The 14976-nt window shown below is 41.1% G+C and overlaps 1 protein-coding gene across 3 annotated transcripts in view; it reads left to right on the forward strand.

Moving 5' to 3' along the window:
- The window catches only part of npas1 (neuronal PAS domain protein 1), a 48594-nt gene that overhangs the window by 21174 nt on the left and 12444 nt on the right, over nucleotides 1-14976 (forward strand). For all 3 annotated transcript variants that reach the window (XM_074680056.1, XM_074680053.1, XM_074680055.1), the window contains 2 exons: nucleotides 7732-7799; nucleotides 9722-9811. In XM_074680056.1, coding sequence (XP_074536157.1) covers nucleotides 7732-7799; nucleotides 9722-9811 — 158 coding nt within the window. The remainder of the gene's footprint in view (nucleotides 1-7731; nucleotides 7800-9721; nucleotides 9812-14976) is intronic.

Here is a 14976-nt window from a genome sequence, read left to right on the forward strand (position 1 = left end):
ACATTAACCAGCAATTTAAAAAATTAACAGTTTTGGATTTTTTGAAGACAAGCATTTGGTGGTATCATACGATAGCACAGCTCTCTACAGTAACCAGAAGTTTACATACAACTGGATTTTTAACCAGATTTACATCGTGCCTGTGCTTAACGCCTATTGTAGTTAGCTACGTATGGCTACATTATTCAACATGAGGGAAAAAAAGCACTTCCTCTTGCACTTGATGGCAGCACCTGCAGTCAAATAACTTGAAGCACTTTGTCACACCAACTAAGGTTTTCCTTTTATCTAAATTTTCTTGTGTTGTTCCTCACTTTTGACAAAAGTGTCTGCTAAATGAAACTGGAGAACTGGAGAACTGTAGATTCAAAAACTTTATTATATTAAATTTATGTTAACAACAGAAGTTATGATAATGTTAGTTTTGTTCAGAGTAAACTTTGAGCCATGTTTTACCACCCTTCTTGGATCAGTGCCAGCGGCAGCACATACCTACAGCCTCCAACTGTGACTACGCGAACACACGCACTAGCCCAGCAACCACCTGTAGCATCGCGTTTCTATCTGGGGGAGACTCAAGAGTCGTGCACCTGACTTAGCATGTTAGCACAAGCTAATCACAGGTATTTGACACATATAAACTCACGTCGCTCTTCGTCTCATGCTGCTCTCCAAGTGTCTTAAAGGGAGCAAAAGTCGAGCCGATATTTACCCTCCTTTAGGGACAAATTTTATCTGTTTTGTGTTTTGTTTGCTCAGTGATACGTCTACTATTGTAGCTGCTCTGGTTAGCTTCCACTTGCATTCGTCAACACACAAAGCCACTTGCGCACTGGGTGTGCTGAGATTGGCTGATGTAACCACTCTTACTCTCTGCCCAGAAACCTCCAGGTACAATCAAAACATCAACATTCAGGCAGAGGAGAGGGTTTGAGGCAGACAGATGCTGACACACATCTGTAGAGGCCCATAGCAGATGTTAATCAGGATCATACCTGAGATTTTATTTTTTTGGGACAATCCTGCAGACTGTACCTTTAAGCCTGCCATTCAAACATCAGATGTACCACAATAAAAACATTAACACTACCAATGCTGAGAATCCAGAATGTGTGTTTAAGAAGTCTGTGAAAGAAATAAAGCTGGAAACCATTTTTTTCTGAAATGCTTTAAAAAAAATCTTTTTCCTTTTTTTTTGTTAGAAGTGACTATGTTTGATGTAGATTTTGGAAGTAATGTTCAGCGGCTGAAGCAGGCAGAAAGCCACGTTTGCCACATTTACAAGAACGGACAGAACATAAAACAAATTTCACACTTTAAGATTTTTTAAATGGAGCAGTCCAAGCTATTACAGGTTCAACTGAGCAGTGTTTCTATTAAAGCAAATTTATTTAGTAGCTTTATTACTCTAAACAAAGATAAATCTCAACCTTTAAAAGGTGCGACACAGCAGCTAGAGAGCCCCTCTGTATTTTACAAGATACAGTACAATGACAATTCAGCAGCAGCAACAGGGACAGCTGAGTGTTTTACTGTCTCTGTTAGTGAGGTCAAACACACCTCTATCCTCCCCAGCTGTGGTGACATTGACTTTCATTTCCTCTCCCTCTCTTTCACCCTCTTGTCTCCTCTTTCAGTTGCTTCTGTCTCCCCTGCCCTCACCTCCCCTCTGTCTCCCCCCACCTCTCTTTTCTCTGTTTTTCCTCTGTGTCTGCCTCCCCTCTAATTCATGGCGTTTAAAGCAGCCAGGGCTTTTAAGGGAAGTTAATTGCACTCAAATTATGTTCGACCGCAAAAGGAGTGAGGGAGGAGAAACGGAGAGAAAGAGGAGGGATAGGGGAGAGAGGGATGGATGTCAGAGTGAGAAGATAATTGTGACAGAGAGGGACGCTACGATTAGGGTCACTCTTTCTGTCTGTCTGTGTGTTGAACAGCCAAAACGTCCCATTTGGATGCTTGTAAACAACTTGGCAGGTGATCAGGCTTTTGTTTTGAAGGGATGGGAGTGCGACAGCCAAGCCAGAATTGACAAAGACAGAGAAGAAGACTGAAAAAGGGAGAAAGAAAGGAGAAGGGTTCGTTGCTTACCTGGTTAAAGAAACGGATGCTGTGGGAGATGGAAAGAGTCACCCCATGTGTGTGTATATGGTCATGTTGATGGAGAAGGGAGGATATTTGGGAGTGTGTGTGCGGCCATTACTCATGGACTTAACTGAGAGTAAATTATGTATTAGACAGAGTTATAATGAAAATCATTCAAATGAAATTTCTATCTTTTCACCTGGTGGAGCGCTGGGGGAGACCCCAAGAATTGACCTGCGAGTCAGACTATAATTAACGTGTCCGATCGCGCCAAGTCCCATTCTGCCTTCTATTCCAACAATGAAATTACACCTCAGACAGAGTCCTGGGGAGCTAATGAAACAGGAGTGTGACAGAGGCATGCAATCACAGACTTCAAACGCGCAAAGACAGGCCATCATCCACAACAAAACACACACATTTTACACATGCTCACACACCACAGCCAAGTTTCACAGACACGTTCACAAGGAGAACTCTAGCTCAGTAAAACATTGCAGTAAATTGTTTAATGGGATGTTTTACCCTAAAATGTAAGGAATTACTGCAGGTGCATGTGCACTTACACAGTGCTAAGTATAAAGGAATTGTCACATGAAAGTTCAACAGGTACTGAAAAAAATAGCTGGGAACTGTGTATGTGCAATGCAAGTTATCCAAATGCTAGTTTTGTGAACTTTTGTAGAGGTGGGACGTGAGTTACATCAACATGGATGGAAACAACACCTTTGCAGAGATCTATTCCTGTCTATGAAGTGTTGGTTTTGAACCGATTCACTGTTTAGCCCTGTTTCCACCTAGCAGTTCAGTTTGGTTCGATTCGGTACAACACACATTTTGTGGCTTTTCCACTGACTAATCCTAGGATGGATCCTCAAATAACCACACCATACCATCCCATTTTTTGGGACCCCCTCCATTGGAGTGCCAGACTAAACTGATCCGACCCCAGAAGGTGAAGCTACAACACTGCATTCTGTTGATTGGTCGAAAGAATTTCACTTACCCTGCGACAGCGGCTGCGGCATACAGCCTTCTCTGAAACAAAGCTTGATTGGGCTTTGTAATAAAGAGCCTCAGGCCAATCACATTGAAGACAAATTGCTGGGTGTCTTCCATCGTTGCTCTTTGTTTACACGGCCCTGTTTTCGTCTTCGTTGGGTTTTTTATCCAGGTACACTGTGTCGCACTGCTATGGGGTCATGCTATTACATAACTGGCACAGGTATCGGCATCTGGCTTATATGCCTCCTACCACGAGTGAGCACAGTTTGGTGTGGAAACACAAACAGAATCAGGCTTAACCGACCTGTACCAAACAGTTCTGATCCAAAAAAAACAGACTGCTTGACGGAAACGGGGCTTTAGTGTCTCGTCCTATTAACCTCACTTACAGTGATAGTTTTGCAAACAGTCATTCACATTTTTCTTTTTTAAATTCCAAAGACAAAATCATCTATGTGAGCACCTGTCTGAACGTCCACTTCTTTGTTTCTTATCCTGAAAGAAAATGGAGACCAAAAGCCAGAAAACTAAAAAACAAGCTGACATTTCAATATCTCCAAATTATTCTGAACACTGAATAACTTATTTTTTTACCCCCTGTCTATTTAATTATAGCTTAATAAGTTCAATAAAATCAATTATTCCAGAATACAAACAGAATAATGCAGGCCCCCTCCATCCTCTCACAAACACACCCTAACACATATAGAAACAGGGGTTCACAGCCGCACTACAGAGGAATCTTTGTTCTCTGGGTGAGATACCAACACCACTCTGAGACTCTCCTCACACTCTCCTCACATGTGCATGTGTCGACAAACACACACACACACACACACACACACACACACACACACACACACACACACACACACACACACACACACACACACACACACACCACACACACACACCAGGTCCAGTGTTTTGGTTTCCTGGCAGCCCTATTGTACTCTGGCAGTCTTTAATAAATGGTCCTCTGTGTGTGTGTATATGTGTGTGCGTGTGTGTGTGTGTGTGTGTAGACTCATCTGTCAGCCCTCCTGGCCTCATGTCACATCCAGGGTTTCCTTTGCTGCACTGACACTACTCAGCAGTACTGATCACCTGCACTCCCCCAGGGATGAAAGCTCATGCACTCACGCACAAACACACACACAAACACACACTTCCAGAGTATTTCTTTCCAATCCTAACACATGCATCCAGCGTCAAATGTGTGTTTTTATGTGCATTCATGTCATCATGAAGGGGGGTTGCTTTCTCCAGACTCACCAGTGCTACAGCTTCATCTCAGCCCCATGAGGAAGCCTAATAGGTACTGGGGTATTGGGGTCCCCATCCCCCCCTCCAGGCAAAGACAGACTGGACTGAAGGGTCCCAGCACCAGACCCCCTTTCAGAGCCCTGAATGGACTTGCCTTATTTATATTCACACTCTGTCACACAGGGGGACCCCAATCTCACAATGCCACTGTGGCTTTGTCCAGAAACTCTGTATTTATGTGTGTGTGTGTGTGTGTGTGTGTGTGTGTGTGTGTGTGTGTGTGTGTGTGTGTGTGTGTGTGTGTGTGTGTGTGTGTGTGTGTGTGTGTGTGTGTGTGCCCGAGTGTTTGTGTTGTTTAATCGGAGGGCATGTTGCCACTGGTCTGTGCATGAGAATACATAGCTGTGTTTATTCCTAAACTCAGAGACACAGACTCTATAGCTCTAATGGAATGCCTCCCTTTCCTATTCACCAACATCACAGACAGGCGGCTTGGCAATGTGTGTGTGTGTGTGTGTGTGTGTGTGTGTGTGTGTGTGTGTGTGTGTGTGTGTGTGTGTGTGTGTGTGTGTGTGTGTGTGTGTGTGTGTGTGTGTGTGTGTGTTTGATGCCTCCCCTTGTGTTCAGTTGTAACCCAGAGCAGCGCTTTCATTTTCCTGTCATAACGTGTATTGATTTCCCTCAGCCTTGCAGTGACACACACACACACACACACACACACACACACACACACACACACACACACACACACACACACACACACACACATTAAAATGTTTTAAAGTGGGACCTATACACACGTAGTTTGTCTCTGTCGGATAAGGAACATTGTGCTCAGGAAACAGCACCTGTTTGTGTGAGATTAGTTTGCGTTCATGCTCCACACTTTTACAATAACACACACATGCCATCACACACTCTTTTTGACATTAAACAGCAGATATGGCTGATTGCTAAATTAATCTTGCACGTCAGCACAGCCCCTCACGGCCCAGCTTTTGCTCAGGAGAAAGTGATCACACTTGCTTTCCTCAGTGTTTTCTCATTTTCCTGTGACGCCCTCTCTGCCCTCCTCCTCTCCTTACCTAACCACCTCCAACTCTATTTGTATTGTAATTGCCTCAGTTAACAGCATCACTGCATCAAAGCAGCTCTGATAGCACATGTAGCAATGCAGACTCCATGTTTGGGTTTTTTTTATTTCAGTGCAGCTTCATTAAGGTCTCAGAGGAACAGGAATGATACAAACGTTACAGCTGAACTAAAGATATATAGATATTAAATTCAGATATATGATGTTCCTGTAGCTTATTTAAGCTTCATTTGACGCTTGAGTTAATGTAAACTTCACAAAATCCCTACAGTCTACAAGGTTACAAACACAACTTAAGTTGTGTAGTTATAACACCTGCTATATTTAACCCATTATCAAACATACATTTATTTATTGAAAGCTTTAGCAGTGTTCAACATTGGCAGCCCCTGTCAAGTAGAAATCCTCATGTCTGTATTGTTTCAGTCCTGTACCTTTCACAATGTTTTTCTTCTAACAGTTATCTGTCTCTGTTTTTTGACACTCAAATGGTATCACAAATATTAGGGACAGGCACAAATTAGGCAAAGACTATTTTCATGGCACACTGACTAAAGTTGAAGATTTTGTTTGAAGTTAGATTTTTGTTTCAAGTGTTGTGACTTTATTTAAAGAGCCACTGGTTTGTTAGTTTGATGACAGACTTCACAGACGAGCAGATGAAACACTTTGTCTCTATGTGATAATTTGTTGCTTTTAATTAAGAAGTAATTGGACATAAAAAAAATGGGTAGAGTAAATGGTAACGCCATAAATTCTGTCTTTATTGTCTACATTTTAACTTCATTATGAAAAAAACAAAACGTTTTCTATCTATTAAAAGAGAAAGAATACACAATAAGCCTGTTACTGTTTTGTGCTTTTTATCATCAAACCTGACATGTTGAAGTTTCTTAAACAAAGAAAAATAACATTCAATCTCTAAACTAATGGTCTTACTTTTAGTCCGAGGCCTTGAACACATGTAGCCAGGTATTTTCAATAATGAAAATTATTCAAATTTATCTCCCCATTCTTCTTCCATCCTTCAGCTGTGACGTTTGTTAACCAAAAACTCTGTTTCCCGGTGTCTACACCAGGGGTGGCCAACCAATCAGAGACCAAAAACCACAAAAATTACCATGGTACTACAAAGAGCCACACCACCACCTACAAACGCACTTCCTCTCACACAGAAACAAAATGACATAAAATGAAAAAAAATACATTTCCAATTTTCAAAGTGAGATTTGTTGTGTTTTTAAGTGTGTTAAAATTTGTACTTGGAACCAAAAGACAAATTTCTGTTTTTACTGCATGAGAGACAAAATTCTATCTATCTATCTATCTATCTATCTATCTATCTATCTATCTATCTATCTATCTATCTATCTATCTATCTATCTATCTATCTAGATAGCTATGAGCACATGAGCAATTGAGAGGAGCACATGTAGAGAAGAGAAACCGAAACTTAAGTACAAGTCTCATCACCCAAGTTCCGATCAATACTGATCCCAACGTTGGCATAAATCTATCACTCTTTCATTTTAGATTGATAACAATCCTAACAATACATACATATGTATTTTTATGAATGGATTGAAGAGCCGCACTTGGAAAGGCAAGGAGCCACATGCGGCTCTCGAGCCACAGGTTGGCCACCCCTGGTCTACACGTATCCGTAAACTAGAGTTTTCCAAAATCAGAACTTTGGCCGGGGTTTTCAGAAAAAAATGTGTTTAGTGACATAAAATGGGTTTCTTGTGGATAAGAGGGTTAATTGTATAAATATATGCAGTTTCCCAGATACCCGGCTACGTGTAGTCATGGCCTTAGTCTGTTTCATTATCATCTTTAAACTCCTCACAGCAGCGTTCAGTTTTTTGGTACAATCAGTCCCACATTTATCAGAATGTGTTTCTTCTATTGCTGAATTTTTCTCACATTTTCTTTCAGTCAAACACAACTGTATAAAGATATAAGAAATTTGTACTTAAATATTACGATATTCTTGCAAAATTTTCTGCTTTGACTTGTGAGTTGATGTTAGAAGAATGGCAAACTTTTAAGGAGTGGAGTAATAGACACAACTGAGTCAGACACAGAAAACAGAGCTTAAGAATTAAACTCAGGGAGTCTAAATTATTTTACGTCCAGCACAGATTTGTCATTTGAATTATTACATTAAGAGCACACTCCTGGGCAGATGTCATTTGATCAGATATTGTCTATCACACATCATGCTGACTTCTAATTCTTCAGACATTTTTGAGTCAGTTTGTCTGTTTGCTTTCTCTCTGCAGTAAGACGATCATCTCACTCACTTGCGACCGACATGTTTGAGCAGCACCTTGGGGCACACCTCCTGCAGGTAACATCTACATCTCCTGCACCTGTCTTTGTCTCTTCCCGTACTTTATGTCATTTTATTCATTTTGTGTACTATAGGTGTGTCATGGTGATGAGTGTGTCCAAGAAATCTTTTGTCATCATCCTGAGGGAAAAAAACAAAGGCTTTCCAGGACTGAAAAAAACAGCCTGTCTGTTAGTCAGCTTTTTTGGCAGCACATTTTCTATGTCACATAATGGATTTTCAAACGGTTTATTCAGCTTGAGAAGGAGGAGCTTTTTCAGCTCATAATCCCTCTGTTTATTAAAAAAAGTTTAAAACTACATCTGTTTTTCTTTAGTCAACTCTGCTTTGATGTCTTTGTTCAGAGAAACTTAAATTTCAGAGAAGATTACAAGTTTGATCAGTTTGTTTTCTCTCTGACAGGCTAACATGTGGCTGTGTTGTTTAATCGTGTGTCTGCAGTTCACAGCTCAGTTCTTCTTCTCTTAGTCTGCCATACTTACTTTTCTGAGAGAAAAACAAATGCTGTCACATTCACAGACATAGAGACCTACATGTCTCATAAACTCCAGACACTCGGGCGATTGCGTTGGCTGCCTAAGAATGCTGCCCTGTTGCACTGCCCGATGAATGGAGCCTGAAGGGGTTCTGGGGCAGGAGGACTGAGGATATGACGAAATCCAGGATGTAGAGACAAAGACTAGGGGAAGTGCAGGGAAGGTAACAGTACAGGTTTTAATTTGGGGGAGGTGAAAAGAAAAGAAAGCCAAAGGGGGAAGGTCTGGAGAGAGGTTGTTCTTCTGTGAAAAAAACAAACAAAAAAACTTTGATTGAATGATTGATGAAAAGCGCAACACAAATTAACTGGTTGGTTATCAGGCAGAAGGGAGAACAAGTAAGGACAGGAACAAAAAAAAGAAGAAGAGGGAATGGAGGTTACGCTTGAGCAGACTGTAGTAAAACAAAGAAACGGCACATATGCCCGCTCTCTGCTGGCATTTTAAAGAGGAGGGGAGTCTCAGGGAACAGTGCTGATAGAAATCGAATTAACGCTCCAGAAAAACTGTATGATTCTTCCCTCCCAGCCGTCCTCCCGCTGTAATAGCCTGATAATTGCACTTTAGTTCTCCAACATTCAGGCGACTGGTTTTTTCCTTGCCATGACACACGACGCCCCGCACCCTGGCCACACATTTGCATACTGGATGTGTCAGTTGCATAAATTACTACTGCCACTTTAAACACAGGGCCGCCAAAATTGCAATCATTCTTCTAGAGGAAAGTGCCCCTCGTGTGTGTGTGTGTGTGTGTGTGTGTGTGTGTGTGTGTGTGTGTGTGTGTGTGTGTGTGTGTGTGTGTGTGTGTGTGAAAGGCTTGTTATGACGATTAGTATTATTCTCTGAAGCAGTCCTCTCTAATGGTCTGGCTGTATACCTTTCACTTCTCATTAGAATCACTGCAGACTGTAATGACTCTAGTTCTGTCTGTGTCTCTGTCTGTACCCACGTCTATTGTTGTTGTTGTGTGTTTGTGTGTCTGTGTGTCTGTGTGTCAGTGCTGTGCTTTCGTTATGAGTTTTATCACGATGGGTGAAAAAAGCATTGGCCTACATGTATGTTCTTGTTTATAGTAACAGACACTCATGTCTCTTTTTATAAATGTGTGTGCATGTTTGTGTGTTTGAAATGGATGTGGCTGTGTTTATGTGGACGTGTGTCTTTGTGTGTGAACTGAGACAAGGGGCCAATGGGGTGACGGGTTGTTTGTTCTCATTGTAATTTGTTCGATACACACTAATTGCTCTAATTTGTCTGTCTTGTTTCTGTTGCTTTTATGTGTGTGTGTGTGTGTGTGTGTGTGTGTGTGTGTGTGTGTGTGTGTGTGTGTGTGTGTGTGTGTGTGTGTGTTTGTGTGTTTGTGTATATTTTTTATGTGCACAGTCTCTGGATGGCTTTGTGTTTGTGGTCAGCCATGAGGGACGCTTCCTTTACATCTCAGAGACAGTTTCTATCTACCTGGGACTCTCACAGGTAAGACCATCTTATTGCAAACACACACACACACACACACACACACACTAGAATAATCCTTTGTATACAAGTGCATCTGCACACATGTGCCTCTCTTGTGCTTACGCTTTCACATCCCCTCCCTGGAATGTGTGTTTGTGTGTGTTTGTGTGTGTGTGTGTGTGTGAATATCTTTGACTGCACTTTTCGCGCTCATCTCTGGAGTGCGACTCTCTCGGGAGCCGTGCTGCTCGGGCTCTACCTTGCTCCCCCAGCCTCCCTCTCTTCCCAGGTGCTCACCTCTGTTGATTGCCTGTGGCCTCTTGTACTGTGAATGTTAAGTCCTGCCATTTTGCCCAGATGCATAAATAATAACAGTAATTACTGGCCCAGCAATCAAAGTGTCGCCCCAGCGCACTGGGCCTGTCTAGGGGAACAAATCGATAGGCATCTTAAAAGCCACATTGATTGTAGGGAGGGGGAAAAACACCAAGGGGGATGGGAAGATAGATAGAGACAGCCGGGGAGAGAAAGAGGGGGAGAGGAAAGTAGGAGAGGTGTGATAAGAGAGAGATGTTTCCAAGTAAGAGGAATCAGTACAGAATTACTTAGGGTTACAACAAATGAAGTAGTGGGATGTTTCTCTGTGTAGAAATTTTGAGGAGATTAACGGTCTGCCTTTGCTGACTTTGAGATAAGTTTAGATTTTTGGATGAAGACGTCTTTGATTGGTTACAAGATTCATTCTGTAATTTATTCTCTTAACATAAATACAGTGTAAGCGATAGGAGACAAAATCCAGTCTTTATGTGTATTAAAATATTTTGTCAAGATGGAGTCAGTCAGAGCTCATGCGTGATGTTGATGTTTGTATGGTAATTGCATGGGTACCTGGAAGCTACATTTAGGTTTGTTGGGTTTTTTTCAGGGCATCTCATGACCTTTTCATTGGCACGAGTTAATGTCCACTTTATTTCTCTTAGGCTCATTTTCTCCACAAAGTTTCACCCCAAAACACAAAAAACACGGTGAAAAAATACTGGGTTAAAGCAGAAACGCTGAGGGGCCATTTACACGACAATGGTTTTAGGATGAAATGCAAAAGTTTTGTTGCGTTTCAGCCTCGTGTTTACATGGAAACAATGTTTTAGCCGAACTAAAACGCAAACTTTTGAAAACGGCCGTCAGAGTGGGATTTTTCTGAAACGCTTTAGACGCCGTAGCCGTGTAAACAGTAAGGCGGCGTTTTCAGTGGAAACAATGACGTCACACTCTGCCTCGTGCGCACAAACGACAGGACAACAGTGTCGTTATTATGATCGTCATGAACTACCGTGTTGTGCTTGTGCTGCTCAATCTGCTGTATCTGCTGACTGTCTTCATACAAAATGTGCATCTTTTACTCCACTTTTGCACTTAATATTCCCAATACACCAGATGATAAGCTCAACTCTACTTCGGTGGAGAGCTCCCAAAAGCTGCTTCTGGGCAAGACAGTTATAGCGCCAACTACAGGCTTGGAATGCTTATTACAGTGTTTTCAGTCACTCAGCATTTCTATGTGTTTTCACTGCGTTTCAGCATTTTCAGATGAAATGTTGTGTAAACGGGGCCTGACTGAAAACACTGTAGTAAGCATGCCAGACCTGTAGTTGGCGCTGTAATTATCTCGTCCAGAAGCAACTTTTGGTGTGTTTCCACCAAAGTAGAGTTGTAGCAGGTCATCTGTGGTTTTGGTGAATGCTAAGTGCAGAAGTGGAGCAACAGATGCACATTTTGTTGAAAGACAGTCAGCAGATTCAGCAGATTGAGCAGCACAAGCTCAACTGTTGTACTGTTTTATGCACCTAGCAGAGCGTGACGTCAGTGTTTCCACCAAAGACTCCGGCTTGCTGAGTACAGAAAAGGTGGTGGTAGCAATTCAGAAAAATTCCACTCTGGAGGGCGTTATCAGAAGATAGGATGGCTAAAAGACCGTTTACATGGAAACAAGAGGCTGAAACTTGACAATACTTTTGTGTTTCATCCTAAAACCTTTGTCGTGTAAACCGCCCCTCAACACTGAAGCTTCATCCTGGTTTAAAGTCCAGTCCAGAGAGGGAGATAGTGAACCTGCACTCATGGGCCAGATCCCAAAGCTCAACGTGGGGTGATTATTACTGCACGGTAATAATGCACAAACACCCAATCATCTGCTGGGAAATCTGCTTTGTAGAAGTAAATTTGGGTGAAATGGTTTAAGCATCCCTCAAAGCAAAATAGCCAAGGTTTATACAATACTGAACAAATTGTCACAGAGTTAATTATTTGTAAAATCCTACATCTCTAAGACCACATGAGTTTTTGGACCACTGCAATCTCTGCTGATGTAATGATAACTTGTTTGTCCTTTTTGCCATATTTTTTCCATATAAAGACTTTTGCCATGAAATCATGACTAAACTTTTTGGTGGGTGAGACTATTCAACTGAGACCCACAATAATCCATTTTGATCAACATGACAAAAGCAGCTGATAATGTAGGAAACAGCAGGGAATTGGACATAGTCATTTGCATGGATGCCCCAAAGCATTTGCAACTTGTTCAAAGAAACGAGAAGCTGCTTTGTTGATGTGCAAAAGTGACACAATGATGTGAAGATTGAACAAGTAGTTCTGAGGATTTCAATTCTGATCCGAGAAATCAACCAAAGCAACTGAGAAAAACTGTAATATGAAACTAAGTCTAAGTGTTGGCATCATAAGCAAAGCAGAGTGCGTGCTGGGGGCTGTAAATCCATTTGTAGCTTCTATAAAACACAGTGCTCTTAAGATTTGACAACTCTGGATACCTCTCAGATGCTTCTCGATTGTCACTATCTCCAAAGTCGACTCTGTGTTCCTGTTCACAGGTTGAAAATTGAGCTGTTTGGTTCACAGGTTTACAAAACATGAGAGTTTCCAATGAACATGTTCACAACAGTGTCATGGTTCATGAACTCTTGAGGTGTTATCATGTTCAACAGACTTAAAAAAAAACAGTTTTGGGTCAGAGCAAAACCTCCTGGTTTTATCTTTGTGCAGGGACAAAACCAACAATGCATAAATGCACAGTTACTATTAAAAACTTAAATGTTAAAGGTTGAAAATGTAAAGATAATCTGCTAAAACACCAAGATATAGTGCTGGAATCCAGGAAAGAGAACAAAAAGGAACATACAGAGGGACAGAGAGACATCCCAGACAGACAATTACAAGATGGCAAGAAAACAGAGGAATGAGGGGGAGAAGGAGGGACCGTGGTATAGAGGAGCGAGAGACTCTGAGTGTGTAAATAGAGTCTAAATGTGCAGTAGGAATGAAATTCGCCTTGGGATTGCCTAGGTAAACAAGACAGCCGAGGCTTTGGTGGAGATGCTAATAAAACAGAGCTGTTCTTATCAGCTGAGCAGATGGCCTAACCCATCACATCTCCTCAAACAGGGCCGCAGCCATCAGCATTCTAATGAAATTATTTATGATCGAAGATTATGCCCAAAACCTTAAACATACAAAAGATGAGAGGGATGCAGAGGGTGGGGGTGACGAGGAGAAAGAGACACAACCTGAAAGGGTAGACAGAGTCAGGAGTGAAGGGGATGAGTAGATGAGAGGAGGTGAGGGAAGGATGTATGGGAGTGTTCATAGACAAATAGGGACTGTCAGGAACTAGTCTGAGAAGATATTACACATTTTGCAGTGAAACGATAATGTTTTATAATTTCTGATCAGACTTGTCCTGGAGACCGAAAAGTAGTAGCAACACAACAAACTTGAAGCGTCTGTTAAATAACCCTGATATCATGTTGCTAATATAGTTCCTTACAGGCAGCCTGGAGTCAAAAGGTTCCTCTCAAGACTTAAAAACATTTGGGTTAACTTTCAAAGTTTACAATCACATGCAGGAAAACTTATTAAATTCCAGTTCTGAAAACAAATTACAAAATGTATGAAAGAATGTCATAAACTCAAGGATTGCAAGGGAGAAAACTCGCAAAATAGAATACACCAATTTGTAACAATTTCTACCACAATACCTACTCTCCAGCATGTGTGGACAGTTATCTGTTATTAACTGAAATGAGATGCTGCACTTGTTTGATAAATCCTGTGTCCTGTTCATCTGGGACTGTAAGAGCCATATCAAAAATATCATCCTACATTTTCCAACAGTTATTCTATTAAAAAGATACTTTTCTATTTCCATATGTCAGATTTCTTTTCACCAGCTTCAGTCATGGTCATTGATACATGATATTATTTATTTATTGAAATTCTAATTTTCTTTTTCCCAGGATGTGTGTCATGCTGCTGATATTGTACTGTGTAGAAACATTAGAAATGACATGTACCGTTATATTGATGACCCGTCTTGGACATGTTGATAACCAGCAGTATTGATTTCGATCTGGCTGTCACACAGTTTTTCAGGTTGCAATTATTAATTGAATTTCAACACATTAAATATGTGTGTAAATGAATACATGTGTACTGAATGACCATAATGACTCTGTAAAGACCAGTCACTGTATATCAGTCTGGAGGATGCTCCTCAGACCTGGGTCTTCCATGTTGATGTTATTTTTTATCGTCTGATCTTAGCTTTTCAAATTCAAGATCCCATGGAAACATTTTTTAACTTTGAACATAAAAAAAAAAAATGGTATTAGGCAGCACAGTATATTGTTTTAGTACTGCCATTGCAATTTGTGTTTGTGCAATCGTCAAATCGCAAAGTTGTGCAATATATGCAACGTGTTGTGTTTGTTCTAGTTCTATACATTACTTTTCATTGATTTAAATATCTGACTAAAGTTTATTCAAGCCTGTAAAAAAGACAAAAGCAGAAGGAGGAAAAACTGTGAGTCACTGGGCGTTTGCTCAGCTTGAATGTGCACGTTCCTGCTGTGTCTCTGGGTCTCATGCGCAGGCTGGAGGGGCGCAGTGTGTTAACATATTTAATAAAAAACCCTGTTACATTATGTGGTCACAGAGGGAAACTTAAAAGACGGAACCTCTGTGCAGGAGCAAGTTATTAAAAAGTCTGACCTGATGAGAGAAGACTCTTTTGCAGGAAATATTATGGATCCATATTAATAATTAACAGATATCAACATGATTAAAGCGCTTTGCTAACATAAATAACATTCACGGAGGCAGAGAGAGAT

The sequence above is a fragment of the Halichoeres trimaculatus genome, unplaced genomic scaffold (genome assembly GCF_033239565.1).
Source record: "Halichoeres trimaculatus isolate MK-OKI-2021-1 unplaced genomic scaffold, fHalTri1.1 fHalTri1_scaffold_9, whole genome shotgun sequence".
NCBI classification, from domain to species: Eukaryota; Metazoa; Chordata; class Actinopteri; order Labriformes; family Labridae; genus Halichoeres; species Halichoeres trimaculatus.